General features: G+C 37.6%; 1 protein-coding gene across 1 annotated transcript in view; it reads left to right on the top strand.

Moving 5' to 3' along the window:
• Positions 1-15,794, top strand: part of KIF11 (kinesin family member 11) — a 61,808-nt gene extending 46,014 nt beyond the window's left edge. The window contains exons 20-25 of the mRNA XM_070610058.1: positions 869-975; positions 7,563-7,842; positions 10,022-10,244; positions 11,490-11,641; positions 12,599-12,715; positions 14,364-15,794. Of these exons, the coding sequence (XP_070466159.1) occupies positions 869-975; positions 7,563-7,842; positions 10,022-10,244; positions 11,490-11,641; positions 12,599-12,715; positions 14,364-14,495 (1,011 nt within the window). The 3' untranslated portion in view covers positions 14,496-15,794. The remainder of the gene's footprint in view (positions 1-868; positions 976-7,562; positions 7,843-10,021; positions 10,245-11,489; positions 11,642-12,598; positions 12,716-14,363) is intronic.
• The last annotated feature ends 4,540 nt before the right edge of the window (positions 15,795-20,334 follow it).

The raw sequence follows: 20,334 nt of genomic DNA, 5'->3' as shown, positions 1-20,334 counted from the left end.
TTTAAGGAAGCAAGTTTAGTAAGTGAGCTGTTTCTTAGATTTTCTAGAACTTGAAGTTAGCATTAACAAAACAATTATGTAAAACTCTGAACACCTGTTTAGAAGTAGCTAAATCTGATAATATCTGCATTTCTCTTTACTTTGAGACTAGTAAAAATACTGACAGACTTTATTCATACTCAAAGTGTTAGATATGTATTGTCATCTGATGTGATATTCAGAGATGTTGGCCAGCTAATGGACTGAACAGTGAAGAAGGATGCTGGATGCGTTTTCAGCTCTCCCTTGGTCTTTAGTGTAGCTTCCTCATTTTGCAATGTAAGTCCATACCATGTCATGTGCCTGTAAGAGCTTGTTTTTAAAGATGCCAAGTATGAGCAAAGGTAAAACTATTTACATTTTATTAATATGATCCAACTAGGTTCTGTAAAATGTTTCACCTGCAATAATTGATAATATTTTTGGACTGCTTGACCCATTAGATTATCAGCATTACTTTTCCCTTTTAGTAGTGTTATCAATTAAGAAACAACTGTGTATATTTGTCTAAGTGGTTCTCAAACATAATGTGACATCTTGGTGTATTTGGTTGGTGTATTTGGTTTTGAGGTACACTGAAAGTAATTTGTTACTAATAGTTAAAATAGAAAAGTTTGCTAATTACTTACTTTTTTAAAAATCCCTATAATATTATCCTTTTAATATTACTTCCACTCCTCTCTTCTCTGCAAGAGAGGGGTGGAGTTAAAGATCGCTTGTTAGGAATTTGTATAATTCTCACCCATGGGAAAATACTTCATGTCAGTATAGAAAAAAAGTTGAAGTGTCATAATTTCAATCGCTTCCCCTCCCCACACCTTTCTTACAGGAACTTGGCCAGTTAATCAGTCTTTGGGCAGAGAGGTTCTGTGCTTTGGAGGAAAAGTGTGAAAACATCCAGAAACCACTTAACAATGTCCAAGAAAATACAGAACAGTAAGCTGTTTTTAAATTCTCTGTAACTTTCCTTTTCTCTGCCTGAAGTCATTTCAGAATAAAAAGCTTCAAATAGTATAAATACTATCAACCCAATTTCTCATTTAACTTTTTATTGTTTGCTTTATCATTCTCATTCCCTCTCTCTCCTCTCCTCCTCTCTCTCTAGTATTATGTATATATTATATATGTTTTTTGAACTAGCTGTGAATAAGTTACAGTCCTAATGCCCACTTTCCCCTAAATACTCCAGTCTGTATTTCCTAAAAACAAGGATCTCTCTTATATAACCATAGCACAATTATTTTGTCAGAAAATTAATATTGATAGCAACTATTATCTAATATACAGACCTAAGTCAAATTTTGCCACTGTCTCACTACTGTCCTTTATAGGAAAAGAAAAAGATTTTCCTTCTGGTCCAGGATTTAATCCAGGATGACACATTGCAGTTAAATGTCATGTCTCTCGCATCTCCTTTAATCTGGAGCAGTTCTTTAGTCTTTATCTTTCATGACCTTTCCTTTTTGCAAGAGTGTGGAATATTTATTTAGTACAATGTCCCTCAGTGGGGGTTGGCCTTCATGATTAGTTGCAGTTGTCAAGAATACCACAAAAGTGGTATATTTTCAGTGCATCTCAGATATCAAGAAGTACACGATAGCTATTTGTCTCATAATTGGTGATGTTTTATTTCACTTTGGTAACTTGGTTACCATGTTGTCCTCCAGATTTCTCCATTGTAAAGTTAATCTTTTCCTTTGCAAATAATAAGGAATTTATGGGGGGATACTTTGAAACTACATAAGTATCCTCTTCCTCTTAACATGTATTGATGCACATGTCTGAAACAATTATAATGATAGTGGTTGTCAAATGATCTTTTTTCTAATTTCATCATTCCTTCTTCATTTGTTAGTTGGCATTCTATTGAGGGGGAGAGTTTTCCCTTTCCCCTCCCACTTATTCTTATTCATTTATTTATGTTAGCGTGTACTCATGGATTCTTTTATCCTCTGGGTTATAATCCACTGTTACTTATTTTGATGATGAAATTGTCCCAGGGTTTTGTTTTGTTTTGTTTTGGTGAGGAAGATTGGCCCTGAGCTAACATCTGTTGCCAATCCTCCTCTTTTTGCTTGAGGAAGATTGTTGCTGAGCTAACATCTGTGCCAGTCTTCCTCTTTTTTTGTATGTGGGACGCCGCCACAGAATGGCTTTATAAGCACTGTGTAAGTCCGCACTTGGGATCTGAACCTGTGAACCCTGGGCTGCTGGAGTGGAGCACGTGAACTCGACCACTATGCCACTGGGCCAGCCCTTGAAATTATCCCAGTTTGATGAGTGAGAGCCTCTTCAATTTGGCTCCTGTGTTCTCTTGATATGACCTATTCTTTTTGAGCATTTTCTTACTTTTTGCTATTACAAGATATTCCAGGCTCATCTTGTACTTTCTCAGGCCCAGTTCTGGAATCATATTAATAGAAACCAAGGTCTGGGCACTAGGTGCGCTCATTGCTACTGGAGTGTCATTTGTTCTAGGTAGACACAGCTAGAAATCTGTGTGTGTGTGTGTGTGTGTGTGCGTGCACATAAATATCTTTCTAGTCTACATTTGTGCTTCCTTTTCAGACAGTGAGAAACCTGGCTTTCAATATATTTACTTATTTGCTCAATCTTAGAAGACACATTAAGTAATTTCACAATTTCTACCCCATACTAGTGATGAAATACAGTCATGCATTGCTTAACAACAGGGATAAGTTCTGAGAAATGCATTGTTAGGTGATTTTGTGATTGTGCGACCATCATACAGTGTACTTACACAAACCTAAATGGTATCACCTACTACACACCTAGACTATATGGTACTAATCTTATGGGACCGCCATTGTATATGCAGTCCATTGTTGACTGGAATGTTGTTATACGGCACGCGAGTGTATATACTTACTAATTAGAGCGGGATTTGGCCCACTATGGCTGGCAGGCTGGATGCCTGTTATTGCAGATAGTTTTATTGGACATAGCCATGCCTATGTGTTTACGTGTTTCCTTTGACTATCTTTGGCTGCCTTTGCACAGCAAAGGTACATCAAAAACTATGTAGCCCATAAGCCTAAAATATTTGCTATCTGGATTTTTAAGAAAAAGTTTGCTGATTTCTGCATTAGAGTTTAATGTCTCTGTAGCCTCATTGCTTGCCAGTCTCACATACTAGACTTAATGTTTTCTTTTAGAAGTTTTATAATTTTATGTAAGATTTAAATCCCTGATCCAGGTGCTGGCCCTGTGGCCGAGTGGTTAAGTTCGCGCACTCTGCTTCAGCGTCCCAGGGTTTCACCAGTTTGGATCTTGGGCATGGACATGACACTGCTCGTTAGGCCATGTTGAGGCAGCATCCCACATGCCACAACTAGAAGGACCCACAACTATGTACTGGGGGGATTTGGGGAGAAAAAGCAGAAAAAAGAAAAAAGAAGATTGGCAACAGTTGTTAGCTCAGGTGCCAATCTTTAAAATAAATACTTGAATCCCTGATCCATTTGAAATTTTTTGTATAAGGTATGAGGTTTGTCAAGTTTCAATTTTTTGCTGATGGATATTCTAAACTCATGAGGATATTCTATTTTATTTACCCCTGTTTTTGCCCATTCAGTTGTTTCTTCCTGAAGTTCCAAGCTTCCTTCTGTTTGGAGAACTTCTTTTAGTCTTTTCAGGGTAGGTCTGCTGGCCACAAGTTCTGTTTTCCTTTGTCTGAGAATGTCTTCATTTCCCCTTCATTCCTGAAAGATATTTCCACTGGATATAGAATTCAGGGTTAACAGTTCTTTTCTTTCAGCACTTGGAATATGTTGTCCATTTCCTTTTGGCCTCCATGAGATGAGAAATCCACTGTCATTCAAATAATTGTTCCCCTATAGGCAGTTTCTCTGTAGCTGCTTTCAAGATTTTTTTCTTTGTCTTTAGCTTTTAGAAGTTTGATTATATTGTGTCTTCTTAGGTATTTTGAATTTATCCTTTTGGGTTTGCTGAGCTTCTTGAATCTGTAGACTTATGCTTTTGACCAAACTTGAAAATTTTCATCCATTATTTCTTTGAATATTTTTCAGCCCTATACTTTTTCTTCTCTGCTTCTAGGACTTTGATGACACTAGTGTTAGATCTTTTATTATGGTCTCACAGGTCTCTGAGGCTATAGATATATAGTCTATTTTCTCTTTGTTGTTCAGATTGAGTACATTCTATGATCTGTCTTAACATTCACTGGTTCTTCCTCTGTCATTGCTAACCTAACTGTTGAACCCATTCAATGAGGTGTTTAATCTCAGTTATTGCATTTTTCAGTTTTACAATTATTTGCTTCTTTTTTTATCTTTTATTTCTTTGCTAAGATTTTCTCTTTTTTTCCAGAAGTGTTTTAATTGCTCATTGAAACATTTTTATGATGGCTGCTTTACAATTCTTGCCAGATAATTCCAACATCTGAATCATCTCAGTGTTGGCACCTGTTGTCTTTTTTTATTCAAGTTGTGATTTTCCAGAGCGGTTTTTGATTGTATGTTGAACATTTTGGTTATTGTGTTAGGAGATTCAGAATCCTATTTAAGTCTTCTTTTTTAGCAGGCGCTCATTCTTGTTTAGGTTTAGCATGCAAGTCCTGGCCCACTCTTGTGCGCTGTGGTTCCCATGACAATTTAATTTTCAGAGCCCTTACAGTGTTATTCTGGTATGCTTTGTTTGCATGCCCGTATGAGAAAAGTTTGCATTCTGCTTTTGATGGATGAAGTGTTCTATTCATGTCAGTTATATCAAGTTGATTGCTAGTGCTACTCAGGTCTTCTATATCCTTACTGAGTTTCTGCCTACTTATTCTATCAATTAGTAATAGAAGGGTGTTGAAATCTCCAACTATAACTGTAGATTTGTCTTTTTCTCTTGTCACTTCTATCAGTTTTTGCCTCAGATATGTGATGCTCTGTTGTTAGATGCATACCCATTTAGGGTTGATATGTCTTAGAGAATTGACTCCTTTATCATTATGTGATGTTCCTTTTTATCCCTGATAATCTTCCTTGTTCTGAAGTCTACTTTGTCTGAAATTAATACAAGTACTTCAGTTTTTCTTTGATTGCTATTTGCATAATATAGCCTTCTCCATCTGTTTACTTTTGGCCTAAGTCTTTATATTTAAAGTGGAATTTCCTGTAGACAACATATATTTGGGTTTTGCTTTTTCATCAGATTTAACAGTGTTTGACTTTTAACTGATATGTTTAGACCATTCTAAGTATTGATATAGTTGGCTTAAAACCTGACAGTGTGGGGCCAGCCCAGTGGCGCAGTGGTTAAGTGCACATGTTCCGATTCGGTGGCCCAGGGTTCACTGGTTGGGATCCTGGGTGCTGACCTGGTACCGCTTGACAAGCCATGCTGTGGTAGGCGTCCCACGTATAAAGTAGAGGAAGATGGGCATGGATGTTAGCTCAGGGCCAGCCTTCCTCTGCAAAAAGAGGAGGATTGGCAGCAGTTAGCTCAGGGCTAATCATCCTCAAAAAAAACCAAAAAACAAAAAACAAACATTTAAAAAAAAAAATCTGACATCGTGCTGTTTCTTGTTTGTTGCATCATTTGTGCTTCATTATTTTCTTTCCTAATTTGAACATTTTTATGTTTTCATTTTATCTCTTCCATTGGCTTGTCATTTATACTTTTAAGATTACCTTTTTAAGTGGTTTTTCTAGGATCAATAATATACATTTTAAAATAATTTTAATCCACCTTCAAATAATTTGCTGTTTCATGTGTAATGAAAGGACCTTAGAACAGTATATTCCAGATTCCTCCTTCCCATCTCTTATGCATCGTTTTGATATATTTTACTTTTGCATATGCTGTATACACCCAATATACTGTTAGTCTGATTGCTTTATCTGTTTTCGTTTTTAATTTGGCTACTAGGAGATTTTAGATTAAATGCTTTGCTCACGTGATAATTTTTTTTTTTTTAGATTTTATTTTTCCTTTTTCTCCCCAAAGCCCCTTGGCCCCTGGTACTTAGTTGTATATTTTTAGTTGTGGGTCCTTCTAGTTGTGGCATGCAGGATGCCACCTCAGCATGGCTTGATGAGTGGTGCCATGTCCGTGCCCAGGATCCGAACCGGCGAAACCCTGTGCCGCTGAAGTGGAGTGTGTGAACTTAACCGCTCGGCCCCAGGGCTGGCCCCTCACATTATATTTCTATTGAATGGTGCTGTTCTAGAATTCTAGCTATTCCTATCCTTCTACCTCCTGTCATCTGTTTTTTGATCCTTTTGTTGGTCCTATTCATTTTATCATGTTCCATTCTAAACTCTTCTTTCTAGATTCTGAATCTAGAAAGTGTTTCCCCACTTTTTATCCCCAGTGTCTAGACTTAAGGATTTCTGGATTCTTCCATAGTTTTGAAGGGAACACTGGAGTAGGATTGAACCGGGGAGGGAACTATGATATACTTTCTTTAAGGCCTGTGCAAGTCATTTTTTCTGTCTTCCTGACATTTATTGTCTACACCAGTGTTTCTCAAAGTGTGGTCTAGGGACCCTGTAAAAGAATCAGCCAGGAGTAGGGCCCAGGAATCTAGGTGAGGTTTATGTATAATGAAGTTTGAGACCCACTGCCTTTGGCATTTGGTGTCGTGGATTGTAGTCACTTATGAATAGTGATTCCGTAAGGGGATAGATTTGTGGTGATGGTCTCCAAGCTTACCACTTAAGCTTCTTTTCCTTTTTCAGTCATTTCTACTTAATCTGGAGTTGAACTTTGGTTTTCAACATATGTGCTTCCTCACTTGGTTTACTCATGTTGTGTACCATCTAGTGGTAATAGAAGGTAACTTTCATTCCCCACAGTTTAACTTTGTGGTCCTGTGAGATGACTTTCTATGCTATTGCAGGGAACCTTACTGAGAGAAGGAAGCCATCCGTGAATTTTAAATGTGTATTCTAGCTAACATTAGTTTTCTGTCAGGGTTATATTACAATATACTATGTGTGCTATATGTATAGTTTGTCACACGCCAATATAATTTTCTTTTAATTATTAGAAAGCTTTTAGTTGACTTTTTTTAAATAACATTTGTACTTTTTATGATTTATTTTATGTCATAGGCAAGACAAAACTGCTGAAGAACAGAATGCCTGACTGGTTGTGCACAGTTAAGGGACTGGACTAGAGGCTGTAGGAGATGCCCTTAATTGACATAATCTAGCAGGAGGAATAAAACACGTAGACAGAGTTCATTTTAACAGCCCTGTAGTTATTACTCTGAGGTATAAAGTAAAGCATCATATCCGGAGGAGGGCTGGGAAAGGCTTTATGAGAAAAGAGACTGATAAGTCATTTAACGGCAGCTGTGATATCAATCTCTTCTGAAAAGACAATGGCCAAAGCATCTGATCTTAATGTAGAAGATTAAGGACATGGGCTCTTGAGTCCGACTGCCTGGGTTCAAATATGCCATTTTTGAGCTGCGTGATCTTGGGCAAGTTGTGTATCCTTTGAGTCTTAGTTTTCCATTTTAACAATGTTATTCTCTTTTCCTCTAGGAAATCTAAGGGTATGATCAGCAAAGCAGCTTTTCATAAGACAAAATTTTGTGCTGATTCTGATGGCTTGTCACAGGAACTCAGACATTTTAACCAGGAAGGTACAAAATTGGCTGAAGAGTCTGTGGAACACTGTGATAAACTCAGTAGCAACCTTGAAATAATATCTCAAGAGACTGAAGAGAAATGTGAGGCTCTGAACAGAAGCACACTTTGTTTCTCTGAACAGTGGGTATCTTGCTTAAATAAAAGGGAAGAGGAGCTTCAGAACTTAGTGGAGGTAATAACTTTGTAACTGGAACCTACTTTGGGGAGAATAGTGATAATCAGAAAATTAAATATTTTTGGCTAAGAACTGGTTTCAAAACAAATATTTTAAAATATAGTGTATGACTTAAAATTTTAAGTATAATAGCTGGTATGCTTGTATACGATCTTGTTTTATGTATATGTCTCCTTGATTTTGAAATTATTTAACACTTGTCTGATCTGTCCTGTATCTCTCCTTGGGTTTTGACTTGTTAGTTCCTTCAGTTAAGGGCACCCTGTCTTTTGATATATAATATCTTCCACTCATAAATGCTTTTTACTTTTCTCCAGGTACATTCAAACCTGTTATTGCTTTAAGTATTTCGGATGTTGTTCTGGTTACTCAAAGGATACTTGATAGGTTTGTGGGTTTGCTTGAACTTAACACTTGCGTGAGCCCTTTGTAGCTTGGTTTTTCTTTCTGTGCAATAAAAGGATTTCACTAATATTCTCAGGAATTACGTACAAGAACTTAAGTATTTTAAGCTATATAAGCTATTTTCACTAAAAGGAACCAGGGCTAATGGAGAAATAGCTGATTTCAGACTTGAAGCAGGAAATGTACCAGATAAGTCTAGAGATCTTGTCATACCAGAAAGTTAGGAAGGTATTAAAGATTAGTGGTGGTGTGTCAAAAAGACTTAGGAACCAACCTGATGACACTCCCCTGTTTAAAGATGGTATAATTTGAGAATTAAAAGGGATAATTGCAAGGCCAGCCCAGTGGCATAGGGGTTAAGTTCGCATGGTCTGCTTCAGTAGCCCAGGGTTCGCGGGTTCGGATCCCTGGCACAGACCTACACACTGCTTGTCAGGCCACGCTGAGGCAGCATCCCACCTACAAAACAGAGGAAGATTGGCACAGATATTGGCTCAGCGACAATCTTCCTCACCAAAAAAAGAGAAAAGAAAAAATATTTGCTACAATAGATTGAAATACGTCAAATAATTAAAACTCATGAATTCATAAAAATGTCAGTAGTCTCCTTTGGATTATGCTAGGGAAGCAATGCATTATTCTGAAAACTGATAAATAAAGGGAAACACTTGAGCATCCATCTCTTTTTTCCGAAAGAATTCTGTCTTGGTTTAGTAGGGTAATAAATGAATAAAAGTGTTTCATAGAAGAATCCCAGCTAATAAAATGCAGAAGAAATGATAGAGTTAGAATATCACCATTTTGCAACCTCTAATGAAATAACCCCTGTACACACTGATGACTGTTTATACCATTTGATCAAAAGCTGATGGAGACCTTTATAATTAATGAGATGGCCACACCCAGACCCACTGATTAATCTTAACATGAGAGACACAGCTAGGCCTTATGTGCTTTCAGCACCACCCATGAAATATTGTTGCCAAAAAATTAGACCAAGCCTTTGGATCTAACTAGTTTGTAGAGAATACAGAGGACAGATGAACATGAAAATACACCATAGAGATGCGATGACCAAATCCAGAATCTGAGATATTCAATAGAGCAAAGACCTGGTTTCTTCAACAACAAAAATTTTTTTCAAGGAAAAAAGTATAAGGACAGATAACCTGTATCAAAAGGGAGTTAAGACTAGGGAGCCTTAAATCCTAGTTTGCCTGGGCTGGTCCTTGTTTACTGGGGTAGTTATTAGATGGCCCTTTTCACTATGATAAGTATCCCAGTTTGGATGATAAATTATGTAGTCACCTATTTAAGACATATCAACCAAATCTAATGATAAATTCTGATTCAAATAAACCAATTGTGAAAAATATTTGGGACAATTGGTGAAATTTGAACACTGTATTAGACATTTGATTTAAAGAAATCAATGTTAAATTTCTTAGATGTGAGAGTGGTCTTAAAAAGCTCATAACTGTTAGAGATATATGCTGAGATAAATGAATAAAATGATACCGGCTTTGCTTCAAAATAATCCTGATGGGGAGGAGGAGTAAATGGCCAGTCTTGTTTGATCTATGCCCCATGTGTTGATAAATATTGAGGCTCAGTAGTGAATACAAGGGAGTTAATGATACTATTCTCTCTACTTTTGCATGTGTTTTTAAACTTTTATTGTGCAAGGTTGCAAGTAAGGGGAAATGATATATCGAGTAAAGCACTGACCACTTTGATTTTAACAATGAAAACTCATTTGCATCACTTACAGGTTGTAAACCAAGGTTGTGAGGCTTCAAGTTCGGAGATTACTGAAAAATTGAGTGGACATAAAGCAGCTAATGAGAACCAGCGTAACATTTTTCTTGGTCAGATAACTATTGATGAAGAAAACTTAATGGCACAAAGTCTAAAACTTAATGAAACCATAAAAGCTGGTTTGACTAAGCTTAATTGCTTTCTACAACAGGATCTGAAACTGGATATCCCAACAGGTACTTTAAAAGGGAAATATTGTTAAAATTTTTGAAGTTGGCATTCAACCGTATACAGTGCCAGATGTTCAGAAAAACTAGGTCCTGCCATTGCCTGATAGGAATTTACCATCTCACTGTAGTCAACTCAACTATGGAAAAATTAGAACCCTAAAATAGCTTTAATCAAACATTAGATGTTACGATATAGGTGACAGGTACTCCTAGAAATTGCGGCATCACAATTAAAATTTTACAGACATTCAGGGAACTGGCTTTGTTAAGAGAAGACATTTTAAAAACAAAAAGAAAACCAACCAAACATCTATCTAGCACCATTTGTAAAAGGACATTTTAATACCAAAAATAGTGGACTAATGTAAGTAAATAAATCGAGTTTAATGCAAAGCTCACCACACTGTGCATTTTCTTATGTGTACCTCTCATTTTCTTACGGACCGTTAGATTGGCATTTAGGAATCCCCGTTTCGGGAGGTCCAAGACCGCAAAGATCAGTGTGGGCTATCCTGACTCAGGGAAGCCTTCATGGAAGAAGGTAGAACAAGCTATTGAACACTGGATGAGTAACGGAGTTACTCATTGAATTGTGATGGTTGCATGCCCTGTAAACTTACTAACAATCACTGAATGAATTTTATGGTATGTAAATTCTATCTCAAAGCTTTTTTTTTTAATGCAACTATAAAAGGAGATGGTGCTACAGAATGTTAGTGTATTTTTTTCCCCAAGAGACCTGTAATATTTATTGTAAACTTTCAATGAAATTAGGAATATAAATGTAAGGGAAAAGGTAAGTGCTCGTGTAAATTATGAGAGCATGAGTTCATTATAGAGAAAAGTAACTGCTTAATCTTTAGCTGCCACCAAATTCACAGTGAAATGATCATCCCTGTCAAAGTGATCATGCTGGGAAAACTGTGCTCTTATTCCGATAATGCTGCCATTTCTCAGAACACTCTTGACTCCTTTCAGAGCCTACAACACATGTTTTGTATCTCCTTAGAGATGGAAAATTTCGTTATGCTAGGGCAAATCTTGAAAATAGTTGAGTCTATTTAAGTTGTCATGTTAGGAAATATTAGTTGTAAGCAGTATATGCCTGACAGGTGACAAGACTGATTCTCATGTGCGGCAGTACTTTTGGAAGACAAAGACTCATTGGAAAGTATTAAGTTCTTGCATTAAGAAAAATCTTATTCATATCGTACGTTTCAGTTTTCCCCCTTATTACTATCTCCACTAAAGGTACGACACCACAGAGGAAAAATTATTTATACCCATCAACACTGGTGAGAACCGAACCGCGTGAACAGCTACTTGATCAGTTGAAAAGGAAACAGCCTGAGCTGTTAATGATGCTAAACGGTTCAGAAAACAACAAAGAAGAGACTAGTCAGGTAAAATTTAAAGCATCATAATTTTAGAACTCTCCCCTAAACTCTTGATGTCATCGACTGCATGTGAAGAATCTGATTCTTTGCCCTTTAATCCTACCGTGTCTCTCATTAATGTTAATTTTCTGACCCTTAACCCAGTTTATTTTAATCTGGCCATTTTTTTTATTATTAAACTAATAGATCATAATACTAGCCAATATTTATGTTGTGCTTATTGTGTGCCCAGATGCTGTTCTAAACACTTTACATATATATTTACTCAGTTAATTCTCTCAATAACCCTATGAGGTGGATGCTAGGACTATCCCCATTTTACAGGTGAGGAAACTAAGAATTACCTTGTCCCAAGTCACAAAGATGGAGTTGGAATTAGAACCCAGATAAGCTCCATAATCTGTGCACTTACCTATAGTAATTATAGAAAAGTTGGGAAATCAGAAAATAACAAAAAAGAAACTGTAATCTCATTATTCTGAGATTACCACTTTTTTTTTTTTTTTTTGGAGAAAGATTAGCCCTGAGCTAACATCTGCTGCCAATCCTCCTCTTTTTGCTGAGGAAGACTGGCCCTGAGCTAACATCCATGCCCATCTTCCTCTACTTTTTTATATGTGGGACGCCTACCACAGCATGGCTTGCCAAGTGGTGCCATGTCCGCACCTGGGATCCGAACTGCTGAACCCCAGGCCGCCGAAGCAGAATGTGCGCAGTTAACCACTGCGCCACTGGGCCGGCCCCTGAGATTACCACTTTTAACATTTTATTATAGGTATTTGTCTATAGGAAAATATATTAGCAATTATTTTCATTATTTTGTTGACTTTCTACTAATTCTGTTGAGGTTTAACTTTTATACAATGGACATTGTGTTATTTTCAAAGAAGAAAACTGCCTTTACTTTTGCAAAGATTTTTAAGCATTTGGACTTAATCACTCATCCAGCTTCTTATTTTTTAGGACTTGGATGAAGAAAAGGCAGTTCTGGGGCACACTATTGAAGAACCTCTAAGTCAAGAGCTGTCTGTAGATGCTGGTGTGGTTTGTTCATCAAGTGGTGGGGTTCCGTTTTTCCAGGTACCTGATGATATCCTATCAGATAACCCTTCCACACCTGATGCCAGTCAGTCGTTTGCTGTTCAATATAAATGCGTTGTTCTTGGTGGGTGAATGTCAGTCATTCCTTTGGATAGCTTGTTAACTTTTCTGATTTAAGTTATTTACACAAATATGATCATTGATCAGGGGTTTTCTCTAGGATAAATAAAGGCAAAATTTGACTTAACCTCCATCCTCAGCGGTAATCTTCAACTACTATATTTCATCCCCTTTCCACTTCCTGCATACTCAGAATGGGTACTCAGAGGAGTCATTTCTCCTTTCCCTCCTGGAAGTCCTGGAGCCTGTCTCTGCCCATAATCAGCCCTTAAAGCTAAGAGGTCTAAAAGATAGAGAAACCGAGGCCTCTTGGGTTATGTTACTGATTTCTCCTGTCGGAGGTGTTCTCTTGTTAACTATTCCCCCATGTTTCCTGAGCTCCTTGCCTGCCTTGATCTTGTGTGGTTAAATCCTGAGACCTCCTACCCCTTTTAAACCCTGGTGGGAGTATGGCACTGTAAACTGCCTAGCATCCGTCCCTCTGTTTTGAAGTCATGAGCTTAGACAGAGTCTGTGAAGTACGGATTTCCTTACAGAGGACATTGATGTCTACATTTTACAGTTGCAGTGCTGTTTCTGATATGTGTATGCTTGTGCCTGTCTTTAACAGATTTACAGGTCTTTCCACTTTTCTGTCTTATAAAGTTAAGAGAAGAGAACCTTAGTGACTACTTAATCCCAGGTTGGAAATCCTTTCATTTTTACTGATGTGGCATTTTGAAGGCCAGGCTTAGTTGTTCAGCTATGGCAAGGAAATGCCTACAGTACCAGAAAAGGTTAGGAATCGGATTTTAGACCTTCAGCTGAAGTCCAGAAATTATTTTTTCCCAGATATGGGGAAGTTTTCTGGGTTTAACACTCTAAAGTTGATTTCTGATATGTCTCGGTGTTGATGACCAGGTCTACAGTGAATGTCACCAGTCTCTTAAAGCTCTCTATGGGCGAGTGTGAGGATTCCAGAGAAATATAATTCCCAAATGAGAAATATGAAATAAGTTTTAAAAAATGTCTTGAGGTAGCCATATATCAGATTCTGCTTAAAATAGAATTGCCTTTTTTGTATAATAGCAAATCTTTTTTTCCCTAGAACAGGATTTCTCAGCAGCAGCACTATTGACATTTTGAGGTGGAATAATGCTTTATTGTGGTGGACTGTCCTGTGTATTATATGATGTTTAGCAATATCCCTAGCTTCTACCCACTAGAAGCCAGTAGCACCCCTAGCTTTAATAACCAAAAATGACATTACCAAATGTCCCCTGCAGGGCAAAATTGCTCCCTGTTGAGAACCACTGCCCTATAGTAAAATCTGTAATTGTGCCTTGGAAAATCATGCAGAAAATTCAAATCTCTTTCACCCCACTCTTTCCATTGGTGGTAAAATGAAGAAGGCATTCATTTCTACTTGCCAAACAAGTTGTTCTCAAATTTGTCCTGAGCCTTTTCTGAAGTTTTTCACGCTTAATTGTTTGCCTATAACCCAGAGAACTTTGAAAAGAGAGTATGTATCATAATATGTATCAAATGTTACTTTATACTGACTTAATTTCTTCCCTTAAATCCACAGCATAAAAAATCACATGGAAAAGACAAAGAAAACAGAGGCATTAATCCAGTGGAGAGGTCTAAAGTGGACGAGACGACAGAGCAATCTGTTACAAAGAGCAGATTACCGTTACGAGCCCAGATAAATCTCTAGTTAACTTGAGGATTGGTGATTTTATTTTTAAGAAAAATGAAAAATAAAATCTATAACCTTAGAACTTGAGCCTTGTGTACAGATTAAAAACAAATAGAAAATATCAAGGCAGTACTGTAAATTTAGTTGAATTTAAAATGTCTACCCATTTTTCTGTCATCCCTCTAGTTCATTATGTATTCAGTTGGGTTTCATTTGGGATTTACATTGAGTAAATATGTATTTCTAGCTTTTGATATAAAATAGCCCTTTCATAACAAATGAAAAAATACTTTTCTTGTATTTTACTAAATAGCTATATAGCAGCCGCACTGTTCTTCTAGGCTTGAACTTATATAGGTCAGTGTCACCAGTGCTTGGTCTTGGGAAGGCCCAGCTCCTTTCTTTTCTTGCTATGATTATGTCTGTATTTGCTTGCCTCCTTCCCTAGACTTTTCCGTTCTGCCTTCTCAGCTCACTTTCTTTTTTATTTGTCACCCAACCATTTGTAGAGCTGTGAAAGTGTATCTGTTCTTACTATGAGATAGCCAGAATTTTACCTAGGAATCTTTAACACTTTTCTGTGGTTCTCTCTCAAATTACTGTCAACAATAAACATAACCCTAGAAGTATCCCTTCCTTCAATATTTTTAATTTGTTTCCCCCTAGATGAGGCCTAACACATTAGCCCCCACAGAGTTCATACAAAGCCAGCTTCTCCAGAGTATAGATTGCTATTACAGGAGAACTACATACAGCTCTGATTAATGGCTCTGTGGCCCCATTTTGAGGCTTTTGTCTTATGCAGAAGGTCACAGTGATTTAAGGGCTTTGTGATGTTATTAATTACGACCATAACTTATATTCTTTGTTTACCTGATGAAACTTTGTTGTTCTTTGTATATAATAAAATATGTATATATATTTTTTTCTCTATTGAAATCTTAACCCATAGAAGGGCCCTGACAATTTTGATCTAGCAGTCAAATTTCTGGAAGTTGAGACTTTTCAGCATGAAGAACCAGAACACTTAGAAGGAATTATATGCAAAGAATAAATTTTGTGCCCAAATCAAGTTACATGTATAAATTTAGAGAGATTTGACTTTGATAGCTAAGTAGAACCAAACCCTATTGAAGAGTTCGAAAAGGCGCTACTTCGAGGAACTAAATTTACTTTGCGGAAGTATTAATTATCTTAATAAAAATAATGATATAATTTCTCTGCAAAATCAGTTGTCAACATAAGCTGTGGATAATACCTAATAAAATAAACTGCCCTCAGTAACTCCATGATTAATAAATTTGGTTTCTACATTAACTTGCTTGCCCCATTATTTCTTATTTGGCAGTGGGTTTGTTTACAGAGTTAAGCAAGTTGTAGTAAAATTCCTGAAATACACTTCCACACAGCTACCACCGAGGAAGAAGGGCCTTGGTAAACATCCCAGGCTTTCAGTCGCACTCCGAGGGGCTACACCTTAGTGTGAGATTGAGAATCAGCTGGGCCTCACAAGGCTGAAGTCTAGCTTTCAGGCCTCTCATGCCCTGGCTGTTAGAGTTCTCTAGGAATGCTAATGCAGTTAGTTTAACTGCCTGACAGAAGCAAAAATAAATGTATGGGGAATTTTAACATCCAGAGCCTTAAGTTAGCTCTACGTATTTTCATACACAATGTCAAGCACTCAAAACATAACCATCAGCAAAAACAGCAGGTAGCTTGAAGGACACATTCGTCCTCAGAAGTAAAAAAACCTTCAGAAACAACTTGGTCAGAAGTCTGGAAAACAGGTTTATAGCAACCAAGCAAATGCTGACTCAAGAAGAAGGCAGCCTAAAAACTAGGAAAGCTTTTGGTGTTTTACTTGCCCTTGTTCCATTCCCCTTCCCAGTTCTGGGGTGGTCCTAAAGACAGACAGTAACCCACATTCTCAGAGTGGGACCCTTGTTCCATGGTCCTGAGGGAGAAGACAAGATCTTAATCTTAAAAAATTGGAGGCCAGCACTGTGGCTGAGTGGTTAAAGTTCTGCATGCTCCACTTTGGCAGCCCAGGTTCTCGGGTTTGGATCCTGGGTGCAGACCTCCACTCATTAGCCGTGCTGTGGAGGCATCCCACATGCAAAGTAGAGGAAGATTGGCACAGATATTAGAGCGAATCTTCCTCAAGCAAAAAAAGGAGGATTGGCAACAGATATTAGCTCAGGGCGAATCTTCCTCACACACAAAAAAAGAAAAAATTGTTCCAACCTGAGTTCATCTAACTCAGAACTCAGGGTGGAAACGTGGCAGGCATTTCTTGAAAATACTGTGAGGCAAATGAACAACCTGCTACCACCTCTGGAAAAGGTAACAGTTGAGTTAAATAAAGGAGTGCCTAACGCCCGGGAGGAAAAAACAAGAGAATTTCTTAGGGAAATTAGGCCATTCAAAAACACCAAGGTATGTTGGGGAATTGAGAAAGCCATCCATGTGCAGGCCAAGTTGCATGCTTAGAAAAGACCTGAGAAGGCCCTTGCACTGCTGGCTGATCTCTAGGTTCAGCACAATCAGGAAGTGAAGGCTAAGACAGCTTTTAAGTGGCCTAGCTAAGCACTGCAAGTGCCCTCCCAACGCGGCCAATCTGCAAATCCTGGGAGGATTTTTTCTTTTCTTTTTCTTTTTTCTTTTTTTTTTTAAGATTTTTTTTTATTTTTTCCTTTTTCTCCCCAAAGCCCCCCCAGTACATAGTTGTATATTCTTCGTTGTGGGTCCTTCTATTTCTAGTTGTGGCATGTGGGACGCTGCCTCAGCGTGGCTTGATGAGCAGTGCCATGTCCGCGTCCAGGATTCGAACCAATGAAACACTGGGCCGCCTGCAGCGGAGTGCGCGAACTTAACTACTCAGCCACGGGGCCAGCCCCCTTCTTTTTCTTTTTTTAATTTTAATTCTCTTTTATTGATTTTTTGGCCACTGGCATTCAAGGAAATCTCTGTCAACACTAACTGAACACAAGCAAAAGGAAGAGACTATGTTAAGCCAAAGAATTGAGACTTTACAAAAAAACAGTTTAGAAAGTCACTAAAAAGCCCTGATGGTCTAGAGGTTAAGGTTCAGCGCTCTCACCACTTCAGTGGCCTGGGTTTGCTTCCCGGTTGCAGAACCACACCATCTGTCTGTGAGTTGCCATGCTTTGGTGGTGGCTCACATAGAAAAACTAGAAGGACCTACAACTAGGATATACAACCATGCACTGGGGCTTTGGGGAGAAGAGAAAAAAAAGGTTAGCAACAGATGTTATCTCAGGGTGAATCTTTCCCTGTAAACCCTCCCCCCCAAAACAAACAAAAAAAAACTGCTATAGCCCACAGCAAGCAACAAAAACAAATCCTTAGGCATGAAGAATCTGATTTCAAGAATTACCACATTATAATATTCAAAATGTTCAGTTTTCAACAAAAACACCTAAAAAGCATGCGAAGAAACAAAAGAGCTATAATGGTACACTAGAAAGTATTTAATATAAAAGAGAGCAAGGGGCCAGCCCCAGTGGCCTAGTGGTTGAGTTCAGCACGCTCCGCTTCAGCAGCCTGGGTTCGGTTCCAGGGTGCAGACCTACACTGCTCTGTTAGTGGCCATGCTGTGCTGGTGTCCCACATACTGAAAAACAGAGGAGGATTGGCATGGATGTTAGGTGAATCTTCCTCAGCAAAAAAAATGTATGATTGCTGGAGTAATAGAGGGGAAAAAAATAAGAAAACATGCAAAATGGCAGACATAAATCCTTATCAGTAATTATATTAAGTGGATTAAGTACTCCAGTAAACAAGCAGAATAGACTAAAAAAACATGATCCAACTATATGTTGTCTACAAGTGACACACTTTAGATTCAAAGACACAAATAGGTTGAAAGTAAAAAGGTGGCAAACGATACACCATGCACACAGTCACCAAAAGAAACCTGAAGTGGCTATTGTGATATCACACAAAATAGGTTTGAGACAAAAATTATTACTAGATATAAAGATGGACATTTTTAGATGAAAAAGTATCAAATCCATCAGCAAGACATAATTATAAACATGTGCAATTAACAACAGAGCCGCAAATACATGATGCAAAAACTGACAGAATTAAAGGGAGAAATAGACAATTAATAACAGTTGGAGACTTCAGTACCCCATTTTAATAATAGAACAACTAGCAGAAGATCAACAGGAAATGGAAGGCTTGAATAACACCAGAAGCCAAGTAGACCTAACAGACACTTATAAGACACTCCACGCAACAACAGTAGAACACCCAAGTCTCAATAAATTTAAAAGGATTGAAGTCATACAAAATACATTCTGCAACCACTATGGAATGAAATTAGAAATCAATAGCAGAAGGACATTTGAGACATTCACAAATATGTGGAAATTGGACAGCACACTCCTAAATAACCAGTGTATCAAAGAAGAAATCACAAGGGAAGTGAGAAAATACTTTGGGGTGAACGAAAACAAATAACATACCAGACATATGGGATGCAGATAAGCTGAGTAGTGCTTACAGGAAATGTATAGTGGTACCTGCCTATATTAAAAAATAAGAAAGATCTTAATAGCCTGATCTTCCACCTCAAGAAAGTTGAAAAAGAAGTGAAATCTAAACTCAAAATAAATGGAAGGAAATAATAGAGTGCAGGTAAATTAAATAGGGAATTAAAAAACAATAGAAAAAATTAGCAGCTGAAAGAAAACAACTGATTGCCATCACAGAACTCTTACTTAATGAAAATATTTTTCAGGCATGACAGTGCATTAAAGGCATCTTATGTGTCTTGGAAATGATCATTGATTTTGTCACCAGCAACCTCGTACTGAAGGAAATACTAAAGGGTGTTCTTTAGGAAGAAAATGAGACCAAATGGCATCTCAGAGATGTAGGAAAGAATAAAAAGGGGCTGCCCGGTGGCACAGCGGTTAAGTGTGCACGTTCCACTTCTCGGCAGCCTGGGGTTCGCCGGTTCGGGTCCTGGGTACAACATGGCACCGCTTGGCAAGCCATGCTGTGGCAGGCGTCCCACATATAAAGTAGAGGAAGATGGGCACGGATATGAGCTCAGGGCCAGTCTTCCTCAGCAAAAGGAGGAGGATTGGCAGCAGATGATAGCTCAGGGCTAATCTTCCTCAAAAAAATAAAAAAATAAAATAAAGAGCAATGGCAAATATAAACGTATCAGAAAAGATAAATAATCACTACAAAACAATAACAATGTTTTGTAGGGGTCTAAAATTTATATGAAATTAAAATCCTCGAGAATAGCACATATAGCACAGATGAAAGAAGGGTAAAAGTAGTTAGTGGGTTCTAAGATCCTTTGCTTGTCTGGGAGGTAGCAAAAATTCTAATATTAGACTTTGATAAGTAAAGTATAGTATTAAATTCAAAAAAACATATTCTATCATTGGATGGACTGGTCTATAAATGTCAGTGAGGTTGAGCTGGTTGATAGGGTTGTCAGGTCTTCTACAACTTTACTGATTTTTCTGTCTAGTTGTTAATTAAAATGTTGAAGTCTCAAACTATAACTGTGAATTTGTTTATGTCCACTCTCAGTCCTTTCAGTTTCTAGCACCTCTGTTGTAAGGTACATACATATTTAGAATTATTACACTTCTTGGTGAATTGAACCCTTCATCAGTATGTAATGTCCCTCTTTATCCTTGGTGATATTCCTTATTCTAAAGACAACTTTTATATTAACGTAGATACTCAGCTTTCTTTTGATCAGTGTTTGCGCAGTGTATTTTTTCCGTTCTTTTCCTTTTAATTATCTATGTTTTTTCTATTTGAAGTGAGTTTCTTGTAGATTGATTATAATTGCTTTTATCCA

The sequence above is a fragment of the Equus przewalskii genome, chromosome 1 (assembly GCF_037783145.1).
Source record: "Equus przewalskii isolate Varuska chromosome 1, EquPr2, whole genome shotgun sequence".
NCBI classification, from domain to species: Eukaryota; Metazoa; Chordata; class Mammalia; order Perissodactyla; family Equidae; genus Equus; species Equus przewalskii.
The sequence above is the reverse complement of the archived record's forward strand: the minus strand, read 5'-3'. Positions and strand labels throughout refer to the sequence as shown.